At 44.0% G+C, this 15,121-nt stretch overlaps 1 protein-coding gene across 2 annotated transcripts in view; it reads left to right on the top strand.

Annotated features, from left to right (window-relative positions):
- Window positions 1–13,497, top strand: part of LOC306917371 (rho GTPase-activating protein 6-like) — a 181,716-nt gene extending 168,219 nt beyond the window's left edge. For both annotated transcript variants that reach the window (XM_079495578.1, XM_079495577.1), the window contains exons 10-14: window positions 1,760–1,942; window positions 9,409–9,500; window positions 10,754–11,031; window positions 11,277–11,360; window positions 12,192–13,497. In XM_079495578.1, coding sequence (XP_079351704.1) covers window positions 1,760–1,942; window positions 9,409–9,500; window positions 10,754–11,031; window positions 11,277–11,360; window positions 12,192–12,820 — 1,266 coding nt within the window. In that variant the 3' untranslated portion in view covers window positions 12,821–13,497. The remainder of the gene's footprint in view (window positions 1–1,759; window positions 1,943–9,408; window positions 9,501–10,753; window positions 11,032–11,276; window positions 11,361–12,191) is intronic.
- Window positions 13,498–15,121: the final 1,624 nt, after the last annotated feature.

Raw genomic sequence — 15,121 nt, 5'->3', positions numbered from 1 at the left:
AGAGGAGGAGAGGAGAGGAGGAGAGGAGAGGAGAGGAGAGGAGAGGAGAGGAGAGGAGAGGAGAGGAGAGGAGAGGAAGAGAGGAGAGGAGGGGAGGGGGGAGAGGAGAGGAGAGGAGAGGAGAGGAGAGGAGAGGAGAGGAGAGGAGAGGAGGGGAGGGGAGGGGAGAGGAGAGGAGGGGAGGGGAGGGGAGGGGAGGGGAGGGGAGGGGAGAGGAGAGGAGAGGAGAGGAGAGGAGAGGAGAGGAGAGGAGAGGGTTGAAGAGAAGAGTTGAAGAGAAGAGGACAGCAGGAGAGGGATGAAAGACAGGCGGTGTAGAGTTGGATAATAAAGTCCTGTTACTCCAAATGCAGACAAAACGTATAGCCTTTCTATAATGTTGTTCTTTTCTCATTAGAGTTGCAACACAGGTGCACTAGAAGAAAAGGGTGAAGACAGAGAGAAAGATAAGGGAGAAGAAGGGGGTTGAAAGAAGAGAGACAAGGTCAAAGGGAAAGACAGGAATAAGAGGAGAGAGGAAGGGGACCGTCTCTGCTTCTCCAAACAGAAACACAGTGATCTGCGACACCTTCTCAAATACAGACAAAGACACCATCAAACACTCGCGTAGCAGACTTGCACAGCTCAATGTGGATTGATTGTCTCGGTCACAGTTTCACAGTCGCATTGATCAGGAGAAAAATCATTGTTTGTAAAAATGGAACAGGTAAATATTTGCCCATGGATTCACGGATGCAGGTGTTTGGATGTGCATGTTTACACCGCCACCAGAATCCATAGCCAGAATCGATAGGCCCAGAATTCTGCCACCAGAATCCATAGCCAGAATCGATAGGCCCAGAATTCTGGGCGGGAACCCCTTTTGGTGTTAGCATTATGTTATGCTTCAGCTATTGAAAAATAGCAGATCTACAAGCTCATAGCGCGCCACCGAGTGGCGCGCTATGAGCTTGTAGATCTGCTATTTTTCGATAGGCTGCCTTGAATAGCCTTCAAATGAAACGTTTCTGAACTGTTTTCATGACCCCATAAAAGTGCATCTGTTATATGGCGCCCCCTGTTGGCCTACTCTAGCTTTCACTTCAGCTAGCAGTGATTGACCACTGTAATGAATGGTTAATCGATTGAAGGAAAGTTTCTAAACCTAAAGGTACCGTTTGTTTTATAAATGCCCCGGCTTCGCCGTATACAAGAGCGGCATGCAAAGTTGGCAAAACATAGCAGATCTACAAGCTCAAAATGTATCGCTGTGTGACTCGTGAGCTTGTAGATCAACATCTTGGTAGTTAAATTGGAAAGTGTCTGTGGGTTTTATCTAACCAATACAAACTCACTGCCAAATGCATTGGATTCATTGGAACACCGGTTAATTTTCCCGAAAAGTTACTTTTTCCGGCCATGGTTTTGACTCGACAGAAACAGTGTTCCTTTATTGGGTAGTGTCGGGTAGAAACCTCATATGGCCAAAACGGTTTACTTTTCAAGATTAAAATTAATTCGATAGCAAAAGTAGCAGATCTACAAGCTCCAAGAGTTTGGAGCTTGTAGATCTGCTACTTTTGTCACTTTTGTGTGACGCCATAGTATGATCAAGTAGGCCAGTAGGGCGTCAATAATCTACCAATTATTTTTTTTAAATATGCAGATAACAGTAGGTTTCTGCCCGACACATTTTATTCTGCAATGTCAGAAGGAAACAAGGTCCGGTGTTTCTTTCTTTCTTAACATTTTGTTTCTTTTTTTGCCTCACGGCAAATAGATGACGGGGAACAAGATGACGCCCATGAACCTGGCAACCATCTTCGGGCCCAACCTGCTGCACAAGCAGAAGAGCTCCGACAACAAGGAGTTCAGCGTGCAGAGCTCCGCGCGCGCCGAGGAGAGCACCGCCGTCATCGGTGTCCTGCAGAGGATGATCGCCAGCTGCCACTCCCTCTTCATGGTGAGTGTGCGTGCATGCCTGCGCGCACGTGTGTGTGTGTGTGTGTGTGTGTGTGTGTGTGTGTGTGTTTAAAGCAGAACCATTGCAGGGAGAAGGAGATCCCAGATGGTTCGATTCCAGCAATATGATAGGTCAAAGTCACCATTTAACGGGTAAAATTCAGTCGTCAATAGCGTTTACCATGCTATTGACGACTGAATTTTACCCGTCAATTTTTAATGATGATTAAAACTGCAAAGAATTCAGATATGACTAAAATGTGACTAAAATGTAATGGAATTAAGCTGAATCTAAATTTGCTAAAAAAAAAATCAACACAAATTTCCAGGTTATTTTCAATGCGCTATGAGCTATTGAGCTATTTACAAGTGAAATTTGTTTTTGTGCATACAGTTGTTCCCATCGTGTTATATTTTCAAGAAAGGGAAGATGAGAGGGTGGGAGTAGTAAGGAAAGTAAAGGGTCAAATCAAATGACACTTAAGCTCCTGGGTGAGCAGGGAGTACAGGACCCTGTGGATGACAATGTGCTCATACGCACGTAGTAGGCCTCTCTGCAACCACATTAGCAAGACTCCCATATCACCAGTGAAACCTAACACCTACAGTAAGCAACATGCATGCTATCGCCATGCTATATTATGCAGACAAATAAACTATGGCAGCTGGATATACTCTCGGGCTATAAACAAACAATACAGCCTACGACAGTGACACAAATTGCATTTGGAACCCAATCAAAACGGCACACATAAGCCACTTCAGACGTGTCTGAGTGCTTCTTCACAATGGAACCGTGAAGGCAAATTAAAGTGCCAGCTAGCAACTTTTGGCTTGTCACAATGTTTTGAAAACATTTCACTGCCCTCCTCCTGCCTCCCCACTCTTTTCTCCCTGGCCACCGCGTCATGTCCAGTAAACCACTGGTTCCCAAACACTGGGTCGGGACCCATTTGTAGGTAGCGGAAACATTTTTATGGGTCCCTTTATTTTTTGTTTTCTACATTTTGTTTTTAATTAATAGAAAGAAAACATTCCAAATAAAGCATAAAAAGTCATAAATTAAAAACAAATTCAATTATGTTTTCATTTTAGTAATTTCATGAATAAATGAAAGAAACATCTAGGAAATTCCATAAATTATAAAACGAATGTTTAAGAAGCAGTGAAAATAGGGCGATCTACAAGCTCACAACACAAAGATGTACTAGTTTCCATATTTAGGAAGGATTTTGCTGCGCATACCTTTGTTAGTAATTTATATACACTGACAGCTAGACAGGAACGCCCAAAAACGTCACATCCGGTTTTAGCCTGGGGTAAGAATTTTCTATGGCTGCCAATGCAACTTGGTCCAATCCTTAATCACATACGGACAAACATCTATGCCGATGCTATCTAACTTGCGGAGGTAGCGTGCCTTGTCCACGGGCAATAGATCTTTCAACGTATGGCATTGCAAATACGTTTGATAATCGCTACTCTGCTCAATATTGTTTTGAAAATGCCGCAAATTGCATTGCAGTGAACGAGCGCAAATCACAACTTCCCCCGGTTGTGGGCGGAGTCACAGTTTGAGGCGCTGTTTACGCGCCGTGGTGTCAGTGTATTGGGTAACGTTGAGATAGCTGATGGGAGCCACTGCAGTCTGGTGGTCTTGCCTGTCCTCTAATATCAGCCGTCAACACCACTGTACCTCCAGCATCACGAGTCACTTCAGATAGCTTTATGAAAGCCAAAAATTATGTGAAACGGTTTTTGCTGTCCGTTTTGGTGATACACGTCCTGGCTAACTCTAGCCATAAGCTCATTTGAAGCACGACTTCTACTCAAGTCGCTCGACTCGCTCCCTGCAGTATACTCGTGCAAAACTAACACAATTACACGCAACCCAAAGCAGACACAGATTGCAATGGCTATGGACTCTGGATGGACTGGACTGTCTGCTCCTACTGTTACCATTGTACTGTACTACATGTTATCCAGTACCGACCGGGCCAGGATAATTGGTCTCCCCACCCACGCCCAATCTCACAGAGCTAAACAATAAAGCTGTCGCACGCATTGCAACCTCAGACGAACTGAGCATCACACACGCCCACCTCAATCACCACCTTACCCTGATGTCCTGCGGGCGCAGGCGCAGGCACACAACACTAAGGTGTAGAACAGGGTTCCCCAATAGGCGGCCCGCGGGCCATTTGCAGCCCGCAGAGCGCCCCCTTGTGGCCCCTGGAAGAATTTAAAAAAAAAAAAAGTTTTTTGTTTTGTTTTGTTTTTGGGGGGGGGGGGGGGGGGGCCCAGATATAAATTGCATTAAATGGGGGTCAGTAGCCTATGCATGTCAAACTGGGCACCCCCTCAAGGACCACTGGTGGTCCCCAGACCACTGGTTGAGAACAATTTTTAATGAAAAAATAAAAAACCCAATTTTTCGTGCGTGCGGACTCGGTCCCCAGCCTGGTTCCCTAGTCAAAATATGGCCCTTGAGGAAAATTAATTGGGGAACCCTGGTGTAGACTGTAGAAGATACAGGACAGCCATGCGCAGCTGCCTTAAACAATATGACCCGAGTGTTTGTACTTACAGTATGTCTGTCATTGTATGGTTGGTGTTATTGTGTGCTGTTGTCTGACATGTGCTGCACAATGTTAGGGAAAGGAATGTCCCCGTGGGGACAATAGAGTCCCACCCCCCTGTCCCCCATAAGCTTGATTTCAGGGGTAACTAGGGGGTTATGTTTGGAACTAGAGGGGGCCCCTCGAGAGCCCCCAACCCTGTAACTCGAGCTCGAGTCTGTTTCCTCATTCATTCCTTCTTGTCCATCTCTGCCTCACACGTACTGTATTCCGCACACACACACGCACACACACACGCACACACACACACACACACACACACACACACACACACACGCACACGCACATGGCCACACGCACACACGTCGCACGCGCACATGCACACACCTCATTCACACCTTGCATTCCTGTGCGGTCTTTAAAGTAACACAATCCCTCTGGCTTTAGTGGACAATGGGCTGCATCTTACTCAACAGAAACAATGGAAATCTGCCAGGCTTTAGGAGAGAGATGCAGACACACAGGGAGAAGAAGAGACAAAGGACAATTTGTGTGTGTGTGCGTGCGTGCGTGCATGCTTGCATGCCTGAGAAAGAGAGAGAGAAAGAGTGAGGAGAAGGGAGGTTTAAAGAGCATTGTGAGTGTGTGGGTGCTAGTTATTAGCTTTGAGATGTGATCCCCATCACAGGCCCAACTCCCACATCACAGGAAAGCTTTTCAACAGGTGCCAAGAAGAAGAAGAGGTCCAAACTCGCTTGTTCCTTTTGTCCTGGTTTGACCACAACAGTCAGTCCACATCGTAACTAAACTTCCTCAATATGAGAGAGAGAGAGGGGGTGGGGGGGCAATTCAACTCTTTCAAGTGAACTTCAGGCACAATGGACCTAAATTTAGTGTTCTGTCCGGTAGCTGTGAAGCACCACCTCGTCCGTAAAGCACAGCCAAATAACGCGTCAAGAATTCTAAGTGAATGAATTTCAAAGATAATATCACATCCTTGCTGCAACTGCTATTTCCTGACTTCTCAGAAACAAAAGGATTGCGTTTTTCCTATTCTTCAGTACATGGCCATTTGTAAGTAAATAGGACGTTTCTGCGTGGCCCGGTGTTGTGTTTTACACCTTGAGGTGATTATGTGTCTATACCGGTGGCAAAGGAGGCTGAAAAACAGCCAAAAAGACACACACACATCTACAACCTATTAGGCTGGGTGCCGCCGGATCGAAAACAGTGATAGTTCAAGAATAAGAGAGTCTGCACACCAATTTACCACTTTAAAGTAAAAGATATGCCTGGGAGCAGAAACTTTCTAATTCTTGATATATTTACATACCAGGCCAGGTCGTCCCAGGTCGATTTGTACCGGTATAATAAATATAAAGTAAAATCAGGATCCAAGTGGAAACAGCGTGGCTCAGACCACTGCACTTAAATTCTTTCTGTCTTGGCAAGTAAGTGTGCAAAACAATTTGATCCAGAACAATATTTACTTCTCTCTCGACAGAGCGGAGAGCAAGCCGTGAGAGCTCCTCGCTCATATTTGAGCATATTAAAGTGTTAATTATTACATCCAAGACACAGAGCCTCAGATGGGTCCATTTGGTTACGTTTGTATCCTCTCAAAGTTAACTGAAAGCCAGTGGCGTAAAGTAACTAAGTACTTTAACTCAAGTACTGTACTGAAGTACAATTTTCTGTACTCTCCACTATACATCTCAGAGGCAAATAATGTACTTTTACTCCACTACAATTATTTGAAATCTTAGTTACTTAGATGTAGATGTAGATACGTACATGTTGACTGTTATTACAAAACACACGAAATATTTCGGCTGTGAAAGTTTGGAAATTAAAATAGCTGATCTACAAGCTCGCGATGCGACGCATTGTGAGCTTGTAGATCGGCTTGTATAGCTTCAGCGGCTTGTATAGCTTCGGCCTGTATAGCTTCAGGATTTGTAGTGTTACTGTGTAGGCCTTTTTGTTTCAGTACAGTAGCAGGGATGCTGAAAGAGTGTTATTATATTCTAATCTACACTATATCCTAGCCGGTTCGTCTAAAATGTCGGGTACCTGCCTGGCACCCAACACTCATCTGTATGCACAGGCCACGATAAATCCGTAAAACACACACACACACACACACACACACACACACACACACACACACACACACACACACACACACACACACACACACACACACACACACACACACACACACACACACACACACACACACACACACACACACACACACACACACACACACACAACACACACACACACACACACACACACACACACACACACACACACACACACACACACACACACACCCCGCACGTGGATCCCCGCCTTGTCTATTAGTGGAAAGTAACTAAGAACATTCAAATTTCCAGTACTTTTATTTCTACTTTACTACATCTCAGATCCAAATATTGTACTTTTACTCGACTACATTTATTTTAAAGCTTTAGTTACTTTAGTTACTTTGTAGATTTGGATTATTATTACAAAACATACAATAAACACTTCAGCCGTATTTACATTCCGGGCATTTGAAAATATCTGATCTACAAACTCACAATTCGTTGTGATGCGAGTCATGCGACGCATTGTGAGCTTGTACGTCTGCTATTTTCAAAAGATTTCGAGGCATTTTTCACATTTTGAAAAGTTGTAAAACAGGACATTCTGCATAATGAGTACTTTTAGTTTTAGTACTTTAAGTAGCCTATATTTTGATGCTGATACTTTGTACTATTGATACTTTTACATAAGCACAACACGTGAGTACTTTTCCCATCACTTGTATGGGGCCTCTGATCAAGGCCTCCGACTGGCAAGTCGAGGTCGTTTCAGGTCTGAAATCTTACCCCGTAACGTTTTGTAATCTGCCACTGCGGTTCCTTGGGGGCGTACATTCCTGCACTAAGCCAATAACGACTTGTTCAACTTATAAGGTGAATTGGACCAGGCTTCTTCTTTTTCATTTTTCCTCGCTTGCTCGCTCTCACCCAAAGGCATTTTTGTTTAACAACAAGGGAAGGTATATACATAAATCCATGTGCGATTAGCTGTATTGTTCAACCCTGTTACGTAAACCTCCCAAAGGGTCTTAGGAGTTTTGTTGGACGGTGCACAGCTCTGCAGCATAAACGGTTTAATAGCCGTGGGTGGAAGAAGTGCTCACATTGCCTACTTAAGTAAAAGTAGCAATTCAACAATGTAGAACTACTCTGTTACAAGTAAGAGTTCAGCATAAGTACATGTTCAAAATGTACAGTATTGGCAGCAAAAATATAGTACTCGAGAATATACCATTTCACAAGTTTTGAAACTGTATTAAAGTAACTAAGGTTTTCAACTAATCGTAATGGAGTAAAAGTACAATATTTGTAGTAGTGGAGTTGAAGTGAATTGGTTTGAAAATGGGAAATGCTCTAAAGTAAAAAATAATACCTCAAAATTGTACTTATATTAAGTAAAGTAAGTCCATGAGTAAGTGTACATAGTTACTTTTACACCACTGTTTAATAGCATAATAATAATCTTGGGCCTACACCCAAAACAACGTTACTGTGCTCCAAGTTAAAGTCAAAAAGTACAAAAGTATTGGCATAAAAATGTACTTATAGTACCAAAAGTAATCATTATGCAGAATGTCTCATTTCAAGTTCAAATGTATAAAAATAATTTGTAAAATAGTCAGACAATGCGTCGCATTGTGAGCTTGTACTGTAGAGCTCTAGCTATAGTGGATAATGTATGTTTTGTTAATAATAATCAAAATAATCAAACTAACGAGTAACTAAAGTTTTCAAATACATGTAATACTGGAGTAAAAGTACAATAATTGGCTCTGTGATGTAGTGGAGTAGAAGTAAAAGTATTGGAAATTCTTAAGTAAAGTACAAATACCTCAGAATTGCACTTAAATACAGTACTTAAGTAAATGTATTTCATTACTTTCCACCACCGGCGTACGACAGTTCAGGTGAAGTTCAACCGTGTTGGCTGTTCACTTCTCCACGGGTAATCTAAAGCAGGAGCGCAGCTTGGCACACACACACACACACACACACACACACACGCACACACGCACACACGCACACACACGCACACACACACGCACACGCACACAGCGCTAAATCCTGCCATCACCCCATTTCTCTTTAATGCCGTTAACTTCATCACTGTCACCCCTCTCTCATTCTCCCTGTGTCTGCTCTGGTGGAGAGTGATATTGAACTTGGGGTAGAGCCTCTGTGGTTTTGGATACCAAGACGCCTTGGGCATGATGTCTGGGGGGCCTCCAGGTTATTGTCCGTCATTCTATATTGTTGCTTCAGCGCTCCTCAAGTGAGAAATAACGGTTATAGTTATAGGGATTCCTTTCACACTCCTCGTTGAGAGGGTCGCACCTAAATAAACATCAATAAAGACCATGTTTTTTTTGTTTGGTTTTTTTGGGGCTTTTCTGCCTTTATTCAAGTGAAGACTGACAGGAAAGAGGGAGAGAGACAAGGGGAGAGAGACGTGCAGCAAAAGTTGTCATGAACGGGACTCGAACACACGATGCACTGTCAGGCGAAAGCCTATACGTATGTGGCATGCGCATGGACCACTTGGCCAGCGGGTGCCCCAATAAAGACAATGTTTAACCCATAGTTTGACTGCTGAACCCGACTTTCACGACTTTTTTTCCCTGACGTTTTTGATAACTTAAGACATACAAGGTTTTCCTCGGACACTCTGGGATACGTTTCCAATCCATACAGAATACCCGGAGAGTTGTTAAGCATGTATTAATTGTATTATGTGTGTATTAGGTGTGTGTGTTGGTGAATAGTAATGTGTAATGGCCTGTGCTGTGCTGGTGTAGGTGCCTCCTGATCTGCAGAACGAGGTGCTGATGAGCCTGTTGGAGACCGATCCTGACGTGGTGGATTACCTACTCAGGAGGAAAGCCTCACAGTGAGTCACCATGCACGCACGCACACACGCACACGCACGTCTTTGACACTCATTACCTAACCTCTAACCTTTGCCACTACCCTTATCATTTTAACCCCATCTTCCTCATCCTGCTAATCGTGCGTGCGAGGACACTTTGGTTCTCACAAAGATGGGTTAATAGCTTCAGGATTTGTAGGAGAAAAAGACACAAAAAGAGAAGTGAAAAACTTAGGACAATACAAAGAAGACTAGACTAGGACAACAACAACAACAACAACTCAGTCACACTGTCGCTCAGTCACAACACGGACGGAGTAGAAACTAAACAGACACACACACACACATACACACTTTTACTTCTACTCCACAACAATTATTTGAAAACTTTAGTTACTAGTTACCGTACTTTGTAGATTTGTAAAATTGTTACAAAACATACCTTACCCACTTCAGCCCTATACATTTTGGCCATTTGAAAATGCTTATTGTGATCTTGTAAATCTGCTATTTGTTTTTTTAAGATTTCTTTTTAAAACGTTGTGAAATGGGACATTCTGCAAAATCAATACTTTATGCTTTTGCTAAGTCCATATTTATACCAATACCAATACGTTTGTACTTTTACTCAAGTACATTTTAAATGCTGGACTTTTAACAGCGCATTTCTACATTGCAGTATTGATATTTAGTTTTTCCACCACTGAGGCAAAAGCCATACTGTATACCTGCTACACCATGTAAGGACACACAGTGCACACACAAAGGACCTATTTGATTCAGTGGCGTGCACAGACATTTTGAGGGGCAGGTGTGGTGTGTGGAAACGCCGTCTGTGTGAAACGTATAGATTTTGGGGCATAAATAGTATATTAGAAGCCTTTAACCCATTTAGGCCCGATGTCGGGAAAAAAAAAAAGTCTTCTGAAAGAATATATATTCAAAGATATGTGCCGCATTTTCACAATTTTTCAAAAATAGCAGACCTACAAGCTCGTAGCGCGCCACTCGGTGGCGCGCTATGAGCTTGTAGATCTGCTATTTTTCAATAGCTAAAGCATAACATAATGCTAACACCAAAAGGGGTTCCCGCCCAGAATGGGTTAATCCAGAATTGATCAATGTCACCATGGGCCACATACTGTACACTGTACAAAACAAAAATAAAATGAACAAACTGTCCCAAAAAAAACGAACTTTCAAAAGGCACATTGCTGTGCGGACTGCGGAGTGCAAAACACTGTATTTCTTGACTTTCTAACTCCCTACACCAGGAGTCCAGAGCTGATGAGGTCCGAAGAGACCTTCTCGGTCAGCGAGCGCCGCTCGTCCAGCGACTCCAACAAGGTGTCGAGTGGCGAGGTCTCGCCCTACGACAACAACTCGCCCGTCCTGAGCGAGCGCCGCACGGAGCCCGGCGGCGGGAGCCCCGGCAGCGAGCGTCTCTTCCGCATCCCGGAGCAGCAGCAGCAGTGCGCCCCGGGCGTGGGGGGGCATGGGGCCGGCGGCCGGGGCCAGACCGCAGCCGGGCACAACGCCTGGGCTGCCAAAGGTGAGCCTATACCACCACCATGAGGAAGACCCGTAATGGTTAATGATTATTGTTTGACTGATGGATATTATTCTCCGGGACCATAGCAGAGCCTGAATTACATTTTATGAAAACAATTCTCAAGCTATTATCAGTCTCAATCTATTCGTCAGTTATCTGACTGAGCTACTACTGCTACTATATTAATGAGGTTTAATGCTGCTGCTGATTGATGGTGTAACTCTGTTTTATTTGCCTTGCATCAGATACCATATCAGAGGAGCATGCAAACATTTGGGGGGCGTGGCACACTACCCTGAAACCAGCACTGAAGGACCAATCATACACAGGTAAAAGTTTCAGCATAGCCTGGGATCAATTAACCTGACTCCGCCAGATGGGGCAGCAGAGGTTCAGTGTACTCTCTGCTGCCCCATCTGGCGGCAGGTTAGGGATCAATACCATTTTCGTGTTTCTGGTCCGGTCGCAGTGGTATTTACATGCATCTCAGAAAATTATGTTTGGTATAATCGTTTTGTGTGGTATGATAATAGACGATCGAAACTAATTGATTTGCATTATGTGGGGAACAAAACACAATGCGACGCCAACTGGAACGAAACACCGGTATACCACGATATATTTATTTATTCCTTTTTTTCGAAAACCGGATCACACGGCTAGTTTTAGAACGAATACCAGGATTTCCTCCTAGGTTAGTTCAAGTATAATGTGCACATGCGTGCATGCGTACACACAAGGCAAGTTCATATAGATCTAGTAATATATGCTACTATAGTATATTATACTAAGAGAAGCATTTTGTGATAAAGATATTCCTCTCTCTTTTGAAGAAAAGGCTATTTAATTTACAATTCCCACTCACACTGAAAAGTATAATTATTAATTTGACAAGACGCTTTGACTGTAATTGACCTGGATGATGAATTACATTTTTTTGTTGCAGAAAAAAAGCTATGTAATTAGAAATTTCCACTGAAATTGAAAAGTATAGCCTAATTATTTTTGATAATGAAGACTTCTATTATAATTGACCTTGATTAATAAATTAATATTCTTTTGCAGCAAGAAAAGCTATTTAATCTTCCATTTTCACTCACAGTAATAGAATGAATTATCTCTTTTCCCTGTATTCAATTAATTGACACTTCTTTGTCTAGGTTCCCATGGCAACATGTCGGAGGGAAGCTCCCGCAGCTCGCAAGACGAGGGTCTCGACGGTGTCCAGAGCGACGCCAGGCCGCCAGTGCGACGGACCCAGAACGTCTCCGAGTACCGGCCGCACCCTCCCGTCACCAGGACGTGCCCCACCCCTCTCGGAGAGGCCGGACAGACGCGCCTCCTCAACCTCAATTTCACACAAACGCCGTCGGCGCCTCCCGACGGCCCACCGGGGGGAGCAGCGATTGGCAACGCCGAGGGCTTCCAGCGGGGAGGCCGACAGGCGATCGCCGCGGCCAGCAGACCTCACGGGGTGGCGAGCAGCCCCGACGGCGGCGGCGGCGGCGGACATGCGGTGCATAACGACGTCTGCACCCCTCCCCCTTATAACGTTCCACACCGACTGGCTAAGTCTCCCTCCTCTTTGCTGCAAAATGCACAGACTGCATCGTCACCTCCGTCGGCTCAGTGTCCCCCTCGGCAGCCCGGGCAGAATAACTCGTCCGCGGCGGCGGGCTCCATGGTGCCAATGAGCCCAGAGTGGCAGGACTGGCAGAGGGACAGGTGGCAGATATGGCAGCTGCTGTCCTCGGACAATGCCGACACTCTCCCGGAAACGCTGGTGTGAGCTCGGAACAGGAAACCCTGCTTACCCGGCGGCCACTGTCCCAATGTTGTAGACAAAAAAAAGTCAGGTTGATGAAGAGGAGAGTCAACTAATCGTTGCATCAGCCATGATGATCTACTCCCCTGAACCACCTCTTCTCTTTGACAATCACTCCAGTCCTTAGCCGTTTTTTTTATTTTCAGTCCATCCATCCTTCCTCCCATCTGTCCAACCAAATCTCTGTTTCAGGGGTCATCGTCATGCTGGCATGTGGTGGACATGTTTGTCAAAATTCTACTGTATGTTTGCCTACAGACATACAAAATGAGTGGACAATAATATCACCAGAAACACATGACGAGCTAGCCCTGAATGACCATAACAGATCTATATACTGAGAGAGAGCACAGATGGAACCAAATTGACACTTACGGGTCCATTTGGTTTCATTTGAACACTTTCAGAGTTCAGGCAGTCCTTGCAAATAAAGAATGCGAGGACCACTTGTACTAGTTGGACTCCTAATGTGCCATAGTGTCTCAGTAAATAAGTGTCATACATATTCTGAACAAAACCTGGAGACTTGACATTCAGTTTATTGATCAAAATAAGAACATTACAATGGCGTGTAAAATGTGCCACGGACGAGGCCAAGTCTTGCCACGGACACATTGTCCATGTACAGACATATTGACGACCCCTGACTGTTTACTCATGCTTCGTACACACATATCAGACGAACATGCTCTGTGCTGTCCGTGTTTTATGGCCGCCTCAATGCTTTTCCAATGGAAGTCACGTGGTTTCACCAAACAGTTGTGTGTGATGGGGGGAAGGGGGGCAATCAAACACAAGTGTTTGGTCAAACCACGTGACTTCCATTGGAAAAGCATTGGGGCGGCCATGAAACACAGGCAGAGCACAGCACAGTTGTTCTTTATGTGTGTACGAAGCCTCATGCTTTGCTTCAATTGTCTGTCTGTCTGTCTGTCTGTCTGTCTGTCTGTCTGTCTGTCTGTGTCCGTACCTACCTACCTACCTACCTAGCCCTCCATCATGTCAGCCTTTTCTTTATTATAGATCTTCCTGTGTCTTATGATGTTTACGTGTGCAGCTGTAGCCTCTACCTGTACAGAACTGCTCCCGTTTTCTGTGCCAGCACATTAAGTTTTCCACACAAACGTTCTCCACTCCCCCGAGTTGTGAGCAAAAAAAACCCAACAACAACTGTCCACCGCAAATACCTCAAAGGTTACGTTGACCCATTCACAACTTCATTATAGGAATGAACAAAACTTCATCATTTGTTCCGTTTTGTTTTATTTTTGTTTTACCATACCGTCCAGCCACCTATATATTAGTACCAATTAGTAATTGCTGCTAAATGTAGAATGTGTGTGTGTGTGTGTGTGTGTGTGTGCGTGCGTGCGTGCGTGCGTGCGTGCGTGCGTGCGTGCGTGCGTGCGTGCGTGCGTGCGTGTGTGTGTCGTTAACGTAGCCGAGTCACAGCCGGGAATGAGAGGAGCAGATGGAGAGTTACGTTCACGATCAGATAATGGCTCCTTGAATGCCATTCTTGTCGAGAGTTTGTAAATATTTTAAATATAAAATGTAAATTCAAATGTAGAATATATCTGCGTTGTAAGTCTACCTAAGCGCAAGTCGGTCTTTGATAGGCAGTCTAAATGTCGGTGACTTTGTCAAGTTGACTGCTGTGTTATTGTCTCTATTATTGAATGTAACAAATGCCTCACTTATAATGCTAAAGCGCTTTGACGTGAACTGAAAGGACCGTAGACTACACGTCTGTGTTGTATGTGCTCTCGCTACCTGCACTGCAGGAAACGTGCCAAAGTTAATCTATTTATCTTACCGTCGTGTTTGTCCATTTGACTGATAATGTTCGTTTCTTAAAAGGATCCCTGGATAATAAGCCTTATTATACCTTAATACATTTTTTGAAATATTCATCTTTTAAATGCAAGTTGATGATGTCATTTGTCCATGTATGGTCCAGCCCTATGGAATGTATAGATTATGGAATGCATGTGCTAATAAAAATCAGATTTAAAATACAGTTTTGATGCTAATATTAACCTTAGGAAGTAAAGTATTATCATGTTGGTTTTGGTTTTAGGTCTAGGTGAAGTACGATTGTTTATTACTGAACCACACGTGCACAAACTACATTATCAACTTGCGACGGGCGTTGTACCCCCTTGAGTAAAAGATCATTTTAACCCATTTTGACCTGAGATCAGATTAAAAAAATGTCTGTTTGAAAATGACAGTTTTCTGAAAAAGCTATGTTTCTATGTCAGT

The sequence above is a fragment of the Electrona antarctica genome, assembly GCF_951216825.1.
Source record: "Electrona antarctica genome assembly, chromosome: 24".
Taxonomy (NCBI): domain Eukaryota; kingdom Metazoa; phylum Chordata; class Actinopteri; order Myctophiformes; family Myctophidae; genus Electrona; species Electrona antarctica.
Note: the sequence above shows the minus strand (reverse complement) of the source record. Positions and strands in the feature narration are given on the sequence as shown.